A 15047-nucleotide genomic window follows, 5' to 3' on the forward strand; every position below is an offset into this window, starting at 1 on the left:
TGCTGATCTCCTGGGATTTTCACCCACAACAGTCTCTAGAATTTACTCAGAATAGTGCCAGAAACAAAAATCATCCAGTGATTGGCAGTTCTGCGGGCAGAAACGCCTTGTTGATGAGAGGTCAAAAGAGAATGGCCAGACTGGTTCAAGCTGACAGAAAGGCAACGGTAACTCAGATAACTGCTCTGTACAACTGTAGTGAGAAGAAAAGCATCCACATCTGCCACATTTATTAGAAGACCACATCTGCCACTTTATTAGGACCATAGCGTTCCTAATAAAGTGCTCAGTGAGTGTATATCATATTATGGATGTAAAATGGGTTGTGAACGCTGTTTCATGTTGACTTTAACCTTCAAGTTTCTGCCCATGTACAACAACATTGAACAGGAAGAGAATTAATGTTTATTTTATTATGACTATAAATGACATGAAATATCATTAGTAAAACAAATAAAACACCGAACATGAGTCTCTACACACAATCAAACATTAAAAAAAACATACAGCACAATACCAGTATAATGCTGTTCTCCCTTGTCAAGTATCATTTTCACAGCTCTGTAACTCTAAAATTAAAACACATCATTACCAACTCATTCCATTTCTGTTAACAGAGAACAAAATTAGAAATGACTTGAAACTGAAATGCTTGAAATAATGAATAAAGGTGTCTCAGTGTAATACCACCAGCGTATAGTGCCGGTAGTGAAATTTTGACAGTTCAAGGTGTGACTGCTTCTTGGTCCAAGCATAACCAAAACCAAAACACATCAGAACACCGGTTTGACTACAGTTGTCAGTAGCATCATATATTTAAATGTGTTGAGAAATAAAACCATGTCTCGGTCCAGAGTGTAACATTTAAATTGGGAATTTTCTGCATTCTTATTTCTCTGTTGTTTCTCTTCAAACAGATCCAAACTCAGACATCCAAGACTCGTATTTCTCCAGGTCAGCAGCAGAGACGGATTTTGAGATCTTTTTGAGTGCAAGCTCAAAGTCCTCCATCGTGACTGGCATCTGCAGCTCATCTTTAGAAAGAGCCCTGATCTCCTCTGGAGTGAGACCCTGGATCCTCCGTCTCATCGCCATCATTGATGCATCTCTGAGATTCAAACCACAAGTTCATCAGTCACATGTACACTGTAAGTCTATGTTGTGCAGTGTTCATGTTCAAACCAACAAACACCAGTATTACCGCTGACTGGATACTAGGTGGTACTATGGGGTCATTTTTGTTAGGCAGGGTTAGGGTTAAGCCTACACAATAAAGCAAGACATTGATTTCAAACTTTGAACTTTATTTTTTATTTATTTTAACTAAAAATTCAAATGAAACTGGAAAAAAATTAAGAGCAATTAAAATGTGTGTTGTTCAACTTTTTGAAAGATGAATTTACAACAGTTGTGAAGGGCAACATCTCTTTGGCAAAGAACCTACTTCATCTGTGCATTCTCTACCGGTCAGGTATTTCGTTATGATGAAAATACATCATGTGTGTGAATAAATTTGTTTTGTTCCCTCCTTCACGATATATAATATATTATATATATAGAAATATCCATTTACATCGGCAATCCCCGGGCTGAGGGATCGGCGAATATTCTTGCTTTAGTGATTTTGCATTGAAAATTAAATTAATTTATTTAAAAAACTAAAAACTTAAAACAAATTCATTTCTAAATTCAAATTGCATTCCAAACGAAACGAAAAAGCAATTAAAATAATGAAGTGATTAAAAGAATTATATATATATATATATATATATAGACACTGTATACAAGTAACCACCTTTCCATTTACCGTCAGGCATATATCCGTCTAAACATGCAGGCGGAAAATTACTTACACAAATGAAGACATAAAAACAATTATAAATGTAAAAATAATAATTATAATGATGATAATAATCGCTGAAATATAAATCATGGTTCAAGGTGAACGTATTTTTGCATTATATTATGATTTAATCACAGATGTATAGGCTGCAGAGTTGTGGTCTCAATGAACTGCTCTGTGGAAATAAAGCGAACTGAACTCAAAGCACCTCCTGAGCTGAGATGTCTGAGATCATCTGCAGCACTCATAGACGATACTCTTCTTGCAAAAAAAAAATTCAGAAGACAGAAACAAAGAAAGAGTGAGAACCTTTTACATACGCGTGTTCCACGAAACTGCACGCCTCCGTACAAACAGCGTGTCATGCATGCACATAGACGGCTTTTCTGTCATCTGTTCTTAATAATATAATAAAGTGCGTTTCTTCAAGCGCGTGTCTGTGTGTCTACAGGCAAAATTATTTGTTATATTAATTGGATAATAATAATAAAATACATTAATGGGAAAACGAGCCAAATATCGTCTTGACATCGTCAAAGGCATCAGCTTTTGGCGATCACTCTGACCATTGTCGATCCCAGAGATCATTGTCTATTGACACAATAAAAGTGAATGAGGCCAATATGTTAACATTAAAATACTCACTATTTCAAAAGAATAGCAACAAGACGTAAACAAAATGTGTGTTAACAGTATTGTAGAGTGATAAAATCGCTTATTAAACTTTTCTGTGCAAAGTTATAGCCAATTTTAAAACTTCTTTGACATGACAACAAACCCTAAAATGACTGTAAAAATGAAGATTTGAACATCTTTACAGCTCATCAGTTTTAATAGAAAAATTCATGTAAGTGCTTTTATAAAATGATAAGTTTCACTTTTCTGCCTTCAACCCTCCAAAAATTGGCCCCATTCAGTTCCATTGTAAGTGCCTCACTTCACATCAATTCTGAAGTTACCTTTTTTGCTTTCAATCAATTGTAATGTTGTGATTCATTTTAGACCTGGGTGGTTTGGTTCAAGACTTTTTTTAAGACATTATCTAACATGCTTAAGGAGATAATGAATGGGAAATGTACTTCCAGACCCCATGCCACTGAAAATATGGGTGGTCACTGTCGACCTTTATTGGCAAATATGTTCTAAATGGCTGTAATTTTGTTGCTTTGCGCATCATTTAATTTTCAGTGAGGACAGAAAAATTACTTGATGCTTAACTTGGATCACATTTACAGTGGTAAGAAAAAGTATGTGAAACCTTTGGAGTTACCTGCATTTATTTATAAATTTGTCTTAAAACATGGTCTGATCTTCATCTAAGTTACAATAATCAACAAACCCAATCTGTTTTAACTAATAACACACAAATTATTGTATTACTGTCTACACTGTCAAACATTCACAGTGTAGGTTAGAAAAGTATGTGAACCCCTAGGCCAATGACATCAACAAATGATAGATTCAGGAGTTGGCAAACCTGGCATCCAATTAATGAAACGAGTTGTGGGTTAGAGATACATTGACTTATAAAAAGCACTTAATTTTGCGTTTGCTATTCACATGAAGCATCTGCTGACGTGGACCACACCTTGCAAAAAAGGGATCTCAGAAGACCTACAAATTGTTGCTTTGCATAAAGCTGGAAAGGGTTAAAAAGTTCTCTCGAAGACCTTATATATTCATCCGTCCACAGTTAGACAAACTGTTTAAAAATGGAGAAGATTTAGTACTGTGGCTACTCTACCTAGAAGTGGCCACCCAGCCAAGATGACTTAAACGGCACACTGCAGAATGGTCAATGAGGTAAAAAAAAAAAAAAAAAAAAAAAAAAAAAATCCCTAGAGTGACAGCTAAAGACTTGAAGGAATTATTGGAACCTTTTGGAGTGGCCCAGTCTGAGCCCAGACCTTTACCCAAAAGAGATGCTGTGGAATGACCTCAAGAGAGCCGTTCACACTGGACATCCTAAGAATATGACTGAGCTGAATCAGTTCTGTATGGAAGAATGGTTCAAACTTCCTTCTGAATGTTGTGCAGGTCTAATCTGCAACCGGAAATGCTTATTGGAGGATCGACCAGTTATTAAATCCAAGGGTTCACTTACTTTTTCCCACATCACTGTGAATATTTAATGGGATTTGTTCAATAAAGACAAGAAATATTATAGTTTTTTGTGTGTTGTTTGTCTATACTTGTGACTATGATGAAGATCACATTTTATGACCAATTAATGCAGAAAAACAGGTGATTCCAAAAGGTTCACTTACGTTATCTTGCCACTGTAGTTATATAAAGGTGTTATCTATAATCTTAAAAACATACCTGCAGACGTTGGTGATGTCAGCTCCTGAATAACCCTCGATTTTTTCAGCAATGATGGTGAGATCCACATCAGAAGCCACGTCAACTTCCCTAAGGTTGATCTTTAACAGTTCTGCCCGTCCTTTAGCTGTGGAGATTAGTAACAGTTAAAGACAGCAACATTTTTTTTACAAATTCAAAATGAACAAAAAAAAAAATAAATTACAATATTAAAAATGGACAGCTATGAGTCTAATACATGACTACGTAAATTCACATTATAAAATATAACAAAGGGGTTGCATCAAACAATGAAACATCACGAGCAATGAATCACACACTGAAACACAGCACAGCATGAAAGATAGAAATTAGTCAGTCTGGTCCAGAAATGAGTGGGTGACATGCACTGAAAAAAAAAAATCATAGGAGCCGTGACTGCCTAGAAAATATTTTCCTGTTTGTGTGAGGGTGTTAGATTACCAGTGGGTAGTGGAATGTAGATTCTCTTTTCCAGTCTTCTCCTTAAGGCCTCATCAATGTCCCAGGGGAAGTTAGTGGCAGCCAGGACCATTACCATTTTAGAGGGATCATCACTCTCTTGAGCACCTCCTACTCCTGATGACATTACAACAGTGGGAGTTAAAGGGATTGTTCACCCAAAAATGAAAATTCTCTCATCATTTACTTACTTGCATAGATTTAAACTGTGCTTCTGAAGCATTGCAATCACTTTGGGTGAGAAACAGATACATATTTAAATCCTTTTTAACTATAAATATCCACTTTCACTTTCAGAATATGAAAGTGAAAGTGGAGATTTATAGTAATAAAGGACTTAACCCACACCTATTATATCGCTTCTTAAGACATGGATTTAACCACTGGAGTCATATGGATTACTTTTATGCTGCCTTTGTGATTTTTGGAGCTTGAAATATCAGGTTACCATTCACTTGCATTGAATGGACCAACAGAGCTGAAATATTCTTCTAAAAATCTTTGTTTGTGTTCTGCAGAAGAAAGAAAGTCATACACATCTGGAATGGAATGAGGGTGAATAAATGATGAGAGAATTTTTGTGTTTTCGTTTGTGTAAACTATCCCTTTAAAATAAGGTTGTAACATTTGATGTAACATGACGGTTTCACCTACAAAACAAAACTTACCGTCCATCTGCACCAGTAATTCTGATTTTACTCTACGACTGGCTTCATGTTCATCTGATGTGCCCCGTCTCCCGCAAATAGAGTCGATTTCATCAATAAATATTGTTGTGGGGGCATAAAAACGAGCCTGTTACAGCAAAAGAAAAATTTTACAAAACTACAGAAACTCAAATCTAGCTAATCAAACTTTCTGTAGCTTATAACATTACCAACATTTTTAGTGTATCAGATCTTTTATCATAAATGTAGCTGACATGCAATAATCCATCTTAAACCATTTTAACTATTAACTGAAATACTATAAAGAATAGTTATAATTTAAATAATTTGCCACAGTCAAAAAGGTGATTAAAAATAGTGAAAAACAATTAGGCAGTTACAGGATCTAAAATATACACTTTCTCTTATACATTAATATGCATTTAACCTGAAATCTTGATGTTAATAAAAAAAAAAAAAAAATATATATATATATATAACTCCATGGACACATTATTATTCAACTACATAATCTCTCAATTTTATTAAGTTTCTTTAGTAAAGTGGGTGGGTGGGTTTTAATCAAATCTGAAAACACATAAATGGACAAACACAATCAAATAGTTAACATAAAATTCCAGCCATTTTCTGGTCTTATTTTGAGCAGAATTACAAGTTCCGGCTTTCTTGGAGATCACTCACCATTTCAAAGAGCAGCCGCACTAGTTTCTCAGATTCTCCTCTGTACTTTGAGGTAAGCGTGGAGGACGACACATTGAAAAAGGTTGTGCCACATTCAGTGGCAACGGCTTTGGCCAGCATGGTCTTCCCTGTGCCTGGAGGCCCCACCATCAGCACTCCCTGGTAGTTTGAGACAACAAAATGTATTGATATTGTTTCCAAAGGGGTACAGACTATTAGCAGGCGCTTAAAAAAAGTTGCAGCTGTGAAAGCAAGCTTTGGGAGCATGATTTGTAGAAAAGAACGTAAATAGACCAGATGACAAATGGAGAACAAATTGAAGGAAAAATATTTCAATCTGTGATGAATTCTACAGTAGCAATGAGCTATGATAAACTAGTGAAATGGCGCCTGCTAGTGGACTGTAATAAAAACGGTGGTCACAATAAATTGAAATGACTGATTGATTGTTATCATAACACCTAAACCTGGGCAAAAACACAATACTAAAGACTGTATATCCATATGTTTGTGTGTTAGATGCTCAGATGTTAAACTATTGAATCAGGTGTCATCTAACATATTAACCTTCCATGGGCGACGGATCCCCTTGAAGAAGTCTGGCATCCACATAGGCAGGACCACAGCCTCTCTCAGCAGCTTCTTGGCATCTTCTAGATCTGCTATGTCATCCCTGCAGGAACAGTAACACATGACAGCTTGCCTGAATCACAGTCCAGCACTGAATCACTAACAGCCACAGTGACTGACCCAGATAGAATCTGTGGACTTTTTCACATTTACTTCTCATATTTTGACATTAAATCTGCAGAAGTAAATATGTAAGAAGTGTTAAACTGAGCTGCACTTCTTTTTAGAAGCTAAAAGCATAACACTATGAAACACGATTTTTGTTCCTGGGTAGAAAGTGTTATTTCCCAATTGCTTATGCCTCAAAAGTATAGAAAATGGCTATTATTCCCCACAAACTTTGCTTTTGTGACCAGGACAGAGATATTTTGAAATGTACCTATTCCCAATGAGAAAACGGGTGAATCTGTGCTTTTCGTTAACGAAGTCAGAAAAAAACAACATATGAATCCAAATGAACACGTATTTATACTAAAGTAATACAAAAATGACTACAAAAGATTTAGAAGTGAGTAGTTTTTCGAGATTTATAATTATACTGTAAATCACTTTCACGAATCAGCCCCCAAATGTAGTCTCCCATCATGTTCTCGTTATACTGTCCTCGGTAGCGGCATTCAAAGTCCAGTATATCCTGGTTGAAGTGCTCGCCTTGCTCCGACGAGTACGCTCCCATGTTCTCCTTGAATTTATCAAAATGAGCATCAAGGATATGGACTCTGTGGGACATCCTACAGCCCATTGTGCTGTAGTTCTTCACCAGAGTCTCAACCAGCTCCACATAGTTTTCGGCCTTGTGATTGCCCAGGAAGCCCTGAACCACTGTGACAAAGCTGTTTCAAGCCGCTTTCTCCTTACTTGTGAGCTTCTTGGGGAATTCATTGCACTCCAGGATCTTCTTTACCTGTGGTCCGACGAAGACACCGGCTTTGACCTTTGCCTCAGACAGCTTAGGGAAGAAGTCTTGAAGGTACTTGAAGGCTGCCGACTTCTTATCTAGAGCTCTGACAAATTGTTTCATAAGGCCCAATCTGATGTGCAGTGGTGGCATCAGCACCTTACGGGGGTCCACCAGTGGCTCCCACTTGACGTTGTTCTTCCCCACAGAGAACTCAGTCCGCTGTGACCAGTCCCGCCTGTGGTAGTGTGCCTTGGTGTCCCTGCTGTCCCAAAAAAACATTTTAAAATTAAAAGCTTTTACAATTTTTAAAATTAACAAATTTTATAACATAAAATTCCGAGCAACAATTGTCCATCTTACCTTCCAGAGTTTTTTTGCAGTGCTCGCAGGTGAAATGAGGTGCCCAGGGTTTGTCTTGATCCCCGACACGCATGCCGAAATATGCCTTGTAGGCCTCACACATCTTAGCAGATGCTTCCACGGAGTACTTTTTCACTCTTGTCTTGATAAATTGGTCGCAGACATAGCAAAATGCGTCTGCCGGAAGCTTGCAGCCTCTTGATGCCATCTCAGAAAAATGCAGATATGTATCCACTTAGGCAGCTGGAACTAAACTGAACTGGTGGGTTTAAGGTCCCTGTATTTATACTACTATTTATATTACTTGTTCTAGCAAGTTCTAGAAGTTACTCCAAGTTTACTCAGCACTGAATCTATCTGGAATGTTCTGGAAAATAGGTATATTTCAAAATATCACTGTCCTGGTCACAAAAGCAAGGTTTATGGGGAATAATAGCCATTTTCTATACTTTTGAGGCATAAGCAATTAGGAAATAACACTTACTACCCAGGAACCAAAAATAAATAAAAAATAATTGTTACACGGTATAATCAAATTAGCATGAGCATGACAGGAGTGCTAATTCTGTGGAAATCTGTAGAACTTCCTGTGGAGTTCTGTGGGCGCAGATATATCATAATTCAATTTAAAGAAGATGAGATGAAAATAGCATAAACTCAATGAATGAATATTTATTTTATCCAATATTTACTCATCAAATATTGGTACATCATCTCTATATATACCAGTGAATATTGGGATTCCTGGACACGATATCCCTCTCCAGTGCGTCCACCATGCGAGGGTGTATGATGTTGAAAGACCCGAAACACACGATGACCTCAGGAACATCACTGAGGATGTGTCCCAGCGCATCCTAGGATGTATCTTTGAATCATCAAATATTGGTACATCATCTCTATATATATACCAGTGAATATTGGGATTCCTGGACACGATATCCCTCTCCAGTGCGTCCACCAGATCGTTGTCATAGCCTGTGCCATCAAACTTCCTCTGTTCCCCATCACCAGCTCCTTCTTGGGCATTCTTCTTACTCTGAAAACAAAAATTATCAAGATACATTGTTAACAGGTACTTGTTAATAAGTTACACACCAGCATTGTATTTTTCTCCAAAACATTCACATGCACATTTTGATTACACTATTGTATGCTTTAAGCAGTTGATTTGAAATTAAATCAACCACAATTTTGAATGCTTTTAAACTCAAAAGATATTTTCCACAGATTGTAATTTGATTTAATAATTTGAGTAACTAACTTTTTCATCTTTAGCTTTATTTCCACGTCCATCTCGGGTGTTTGGCCTATCTGATTTGATGTTCGGCTGACCCCTCCCCACATGTCCACGATGCTGCATTCCAGGTGAGTCTTTCCTCTGGGGCTTTGAGACAGGGATTGGCTTTTTCACCTGGGCAGGTGCCCTATGACCAGAAAGAATGATATCACCTTTCCGACATCATTTATGACCACAGAAAATGTAACGTAACAAATGTATTTTTCAAAAGTCCATATGACATGGTAAATTGTATTCAATAGAAACCACTACATTTGTGTTGCATTCAGTGCATTCTAATTGCCACTTCTTTTGGTACTTAAATGTGATGTGTGTCATTTCTGCGCCAATAGCAAACAGAATTGCCAAAAATAAAGCCTGTTTTCGAAAACGTTTCCTTAAAGGGGTCATGACATGCCTTTTTTAAACATATTCTTTGAGGTTCACTTATAATATTAATAAAGTGTATTGCACAAATACACACATATTTGTAAAACATGGAACAATAAATGCCTACTGTTATGACTGTCTCTCTGCTCTTAACTGACCTGCTCTCTCTACTTGCCATCTTACTGCTCATCGCTACTTGGCGGGCTACAGAAGAGATAAGGTAAATTAGGTTTTGATGTGTTGTTGTAGAGGCAGTCAGATGCAAATGTCTACCACAGTGTGGCATCACAATGTAGAGAAAGTAGAGAATGAGTCGTTTTGGCAGCTTGGTTTCAACAAATGCTCTTTTTGCCGTGAGGACAAAGTTTTGAGTTCTGAAACTTACAGTATGTTTTTATAGTACTATGACCTCTTACTATATATGTCAGAATATTATGATAAATTTGATTCCTCATGTCATGACCCCTTTAACAATCCTACCGCTCCTTCTGTTGCCATTGTAAGACCATGTAAGACGTCACAGAGCCACAGTGTTTAGGTTAAGTTTTATATCACCATAAAGTTCCAAAGTGTTTCAATGGTGAACACACTACTGGGAGCTGGATGGTTAAACAGTGCATGAGAGAACACAGCAGTGACAGTATAAAAGTATTAGATGTAGAACTCCTCAGTGGTTTACATAATTAGCTGCCTACTCTACCTGTGCTCAGCTGGCATTGGGGGAGGCCAGATTTCAGGGTCCCTTGGGCTCTCTTCAGGCTGAGTGTTGGGGAAATCAAATGGTTTGTCCACCTTAAAACCCTCCAGGGTGTTTACGATGCTTTTCACCTGCTCATATTCCTCTGCCAGCTCCTGCCGAACCTGGGCTCAGAGGAACAAGAGGGAAATTGATTCTAAGCCCTTTCCAAACTAGACAAGAAACTCCAATCACTGGTTAAGTAAAATGTCAAGCAGGCCAATCTAGATTCACAGCTCTTCAAAACATGAACTTTTCAGGCAAAAAAAAAGAGGACTGCATACTTTATGTAGATCAGAGAATCTGCAAAATATTGTATTCTTAAAATGCACAGGCTTATTTTACACTATAATATATAGCACTAATTAAAGAGTGAATCTCTCAAAACCTGTCAAGAACAAATCCCCCCCCCAAAAAATAATAATTATATATAAGGAACAACGGGTATTTTGAGGATCATTAATACTTTTTAGCATTGTGACATTATTTTCAATCCAATAAATAAATAAATAAATCATTACTGTAATACAAACAAAAAATTAAGTCTAGATTATTTCAATTGTAAAGTACAGTGGCAAGAAAAAGTATGTGATAGCTTTGGAATAAGCTGGTTTTCTGCATTAATTGGTCATAAAATGTGATCTCATCTTCATCAAACAGGTGATTTACTTTGATTTTTAGTGTCATTGTCCTGCTGCATCACTCAACTTCTACTGAGCTTTCGCTGGCGCACAGCCACCCCCACCCTGACATTATCCTGTAGGATATCTTGATAAATTTGGGAATTCATTTATCCCTTGATGATGGCAAGCGGTCCAGGCCCCCGAAGCAGCAAAGCAGCCTATAAACATGTTGCTCCCTCCACCATAATTCACCGTTGGGATGATGTTTTCATGTTGGTATGCAGTGCCCTTTTTACGCCATACGTAGTGCTGCATGTTCTTTTTAAAACAATTCAACCTTAGTTTCATCAGTCTACAAAAAATGTTCCCAGTAGCGTTGTGGAGTGTCAAGGTGGTCTTTGGCGTGCAGCAATGTTTTTGTTGGAAAGCAGCAGGTTTCTTCGTGGTGTCCTATTATGGAAACCCATGCCTTTTTAATGTTTTCCGTATAGTAGACTCATGAATAGAAATGTTAACCAGTTCCTATGATTCCTTTAAGTCTTTAACTGTCACTCTAGGGTTCTTTTTTACCTCATTGAGCATTCTGCGGTGTGCCATTTGAGTCATTTTGGCTGGACAACCACTTCTATAGAGACTAGCCACAGTACTAAGTTGTCTCCATTTATAGACAATCTGTAAAACTGTGGACAGATGAATATCTAAGCTCTTCAAGATAATTTTGTAACCCTTTCCAGCTTTATCCAAAGCAACAACTCTCGATTGTAGGTCTTCTGAGATCTCTTTTTTGCAAGGCGTGGTCCACGTAAGCAGATGCTTCTTGTGAATACTCAAAATGTTAGAGTGCTTTTTATATGTCAAAGTAGTGCTAACCCACACCTCCAATAGAGCTGTTCAGCTTGTAGTCCAAAAACCCAGAAGAGAATTTGCCATGGGTTCCCACTGGATTTTCCTATTGGTTTTTATAATGAGGTTTTTGAACGTATGGGAAAAATAAGGTCTGTGGTAAACATTACTTAACGATATGTGGACGTTTTGTTCTAAAACATAAATTACACACAGTCATACCTCAAACGTGAATTTTGAAGCCGTACTGAATTACATACATTTTTTTTTTTAAAACAAGGCGGCTTCAAAATTTACGTTTGTGGTATGAAAGTGTGTAATTAATGTTGTAGAACAAAACGTTCATGAATCGTCAAGTACTGTGTACCACAGACCTTATTTAAATAATAAGTTCAAAAACCCCATTATAAAAACCCATAGGAAAATCATGAGGGAACCCATGGTGAATTAGACTTCCATGTTCGCCAACAAACTGGCATCACGGCTGAACAGCTCTATCTCGTTTTATTAATTGGATGACAGGTTTGCCAACTCCTGACTCCAATTAGCTTTTGTTGATATCATAAACCTAGGGATTCACACACTTTTATCAACCTACACTGTGAATGTTTGAATGATGCATTCAATATGTACAAGAACAATACAAAAATGTGTGTGTTATTAATTAAAACAGATTGTGTTTGTTCATTATTGTAATTTACATGAAGATCAACCCAGATTATTTCAATTTTATACATAAATGCAGGTAATTCCAAAGGGTTCACATACTTTTTCTTGCCACTGTATTTGTTGTTCTGCCAATAATTTATGTGGATTTAAATAAATCATTGTATTACAGTCATTTTGTGCTTAACTGTTATGAACAAAAGGTTGTGATGCAAAGAATCTTTATAGTCCTTCAAATTGTTTTCTTTATGCTTTCTTTTGATTTTGGGGTGAATGCCCCGGCCAGGACATGTTTTAATGAAAACATGGGTTAGCAGACATATTAGACAGATTATATACAGTACTGACCAAACTGAATTCTAAACCTAATAATAGAGTTCACAGCAGTGTAAATGGTCAAGAATATACTGTATATATCAGATGCATTTATGGTTAAAATTATTAAATATAAGAGTATCTTACTTGCTGCCATTTGACTTTGAGGGCAGGATCTCTGAGGGACTGGCAGTGCTTATGAATCTGCTGTATAACACCTTGATAGTACACCATTGATGAGTCATAGTTCCCCAGTAATGCATATTCTCTTCCTTTCTTAGCATTGTCGCAAATCTCAGTCAAATTCATGATGAGAAAGGAACCTTAACAGAATGTCCCTTCAGCGTTTCAATGCAGCATGAGTTTACAGGGTCATCGCAGATGCTTGTTTGCTTGTTGTTGTTGACTGAACGAAGACCATGAGCTTAGAATGTCAGAAAACAGAGAGACAGATAAGATGCAGAACTGAATCAATCATTTATAACGATTGTAACAGAACTACTGTATGGATTCACTAATAACAGTCACATCAAAGGAATTTCTACACTGATTTCTAACGGTAAATTTTCTTTATTAACCTTTGCCCTTACCTCATAAATCACATTATATTCTGCTGACAGGCACCTGACGTGAAGCACCTAAAAACTGTCGATTTGCGTGCTTGAACCGCATGCACTTGAATTTTAAAACTTTAAAAACTAAACACACCAAGTCAAATCAATAAGTCTAAACAATCCAATTTATCAAATCGTGCTTGTATGCAAAAACTGCACGAACGTCACCGCTGCTACATGTCACTTTGCCTGGGACTTGTAGTTTTATTCCGTTTTCCACAATGTAAAGGTGAATACTGAACTCCATAGTAAGACACTACATTACCCATAAGGCAACCGTGCAAAACGCCCAAGATTTAGGCCAGCGATAACAAAAAGGATTTGCGGGGAAACAAAATATGAAGTCTAATACTTACATTTATGAACCGTTCTTTGAACATGCGGTGTGAAAAATATGTTCGGCATTTAACTCCACGTTTGCAGGGGAATACAAGAAGATCTTACCTTTATTAGAGGCGCTTTTATACTGGGCTGGTCCACAGTCCGTTACCCAGTGATGTTGCCATGGCCGCCGACAGACGCTGGGTGATGAATGAATGCGTAGTCGTTAACCAAATGGCAGTTTTGCGCCCTTGAAGGGCACTGCGGGAAGGGACGTCACTCGAAAGTTCGAGTGACGATATTTTTTCACGAAGAGCCCTTTTACAAGACTATAAGTGAAGGGTACATTCATACAGTAGTTTCATACTCCAATTAGAGTGCCCACATCAAGAGATCTGGCCTTCGAAGGGAGTAGGGCATAGGGATGATCACTTTCAGTTGGTACCGCCCCATCTTTTGGGGGCGGTGCCTGAATAAATACAATCCTCTTTATAATGACCTGCTTTATTTTAGCTTGATAAACATGTTTAACATGTCGTATAGCAGTTCACAGAACTGAATAATACTGTCATATGGACGTTTTTCTTTTTTATTTGTTTAGTAAATCTCATTATTCTCAATAATGTTTCTTATTACTGTAATACAGTAAGTTTTTAGTTACAGTAAAAATGAACATAATACATGTTTTTTTTTTAACAAGCATAGATTAAAAGTAGTGCAACAAATCTACCATAATGCATAAATAATTTTTATTTTAACTGGTATGTCCTTATTTTGTTCATATTACAGTAATTCTATTTGAAATACTGTAATATTGCTTAAGATATCATTTGTTTTTATTTATTTTGAATAACGGTAATTGTCATGGAAATGTCTCAATACACACAGAAAATCATAATGATCATAAAATATGCTTTATTTGAAAGAAATTAGCAACACATTCTTTAACCCTTAAAGGCTTGGGTGTTTCGCCAAACATTATCACATACTCTGGTCTTTAAAGATCCGTCATGTATATCTATCGCAAATGAATCTACAAAATGCCCAGATAATGTCAAATTTTCAAAACATTTTTAAGACAATAAAAAAAAAAAAAAATGAATATAATATATTCTAATATATTTTGATGTTTTATTTTTCATATATCAAAGAGATGATGCAACAAATATAGAACAGGATTCGTTTTTTCCATGCAGAAATTTCACGAGATGCTGACAAACACATATTGAGCTACACATATCTACACAAAAGTATTTTCTCAGACACTTTTAGTCTAAATAGATGCACATCATTTCAGTAGTATACCCAAATGACAATAGCTAAATCATACTGTCCACGTGTTACACTTGCTATAGTTTACTTCCACGTTGCTTCT

The 15047-nt window shown here is 36.8% G+C and overlaps 1 protein-coding gene across 2 annotated transcripts; it reads right to left on the reverse strand.

The window, feature by feature from the left end:
- Window positions 1-393: 393 nt before the first annotated feature.
- On the reverse strand, window positions 394-13963 carry LOC127433551 (katanin p60 ATPase-containing subunit A-like 1). Of its 2 annotated transcripts, none has more exons than XM_051685577.1 (11): window positions 13796-13963; window positions 12885-13161; window positions 10255-10415; window positions 9150-9312; window positions 8797-8924; window positions 6562-6667; window positions 5995-6153; window positions 5314-5440; window positions 4628-4762; window positions 4166-4292; window positions 394-1108 (listed from the first exon to the last, which is right to left on the reverse strand). In XM_051685577.1, the coding sequence occupies exons 2-11, from the start codon at window positions 13044-13046 to the stop codon at window positions 910-912; spliced, it is 1467 nt and encodes a 488-aa protein (XP_051541537.1). In that variant the 5' UTR covers window positions 13047-13161; window positions 13796-13963; the 3' UTR covers window positions 394-909. The 2 variants fall into 2 exon arrangements, with proteins under 2 accessions (XP_051541537.1, XP_051541538.1); XM_051685578.1 differs by lacking the exon at window positions 13796-13963 and adding an exon at window positions 13328-13519.
- Between the last annotated feature and the right edge of the window lie 1084 nt (window positions 13964-15047).

The sequence above is a fragment of the Myxocyprinus asiaticus genome, chromosome 43, assembly GCF_019703515.2.
Source record: "Myxocyprinus asiaticus isolate MX2 ecotype Aquarium Trade chromosome 43, UBuf_Myxa_2, whole genome shotgun sequence".
Taxonomy (NCBI): Eukaryota; Metazoa; Chordata; class Actinopteri; order Cypriniformes; family Catostomidae; genus Myxocyprinus; species Myxocyprinus asiaticus.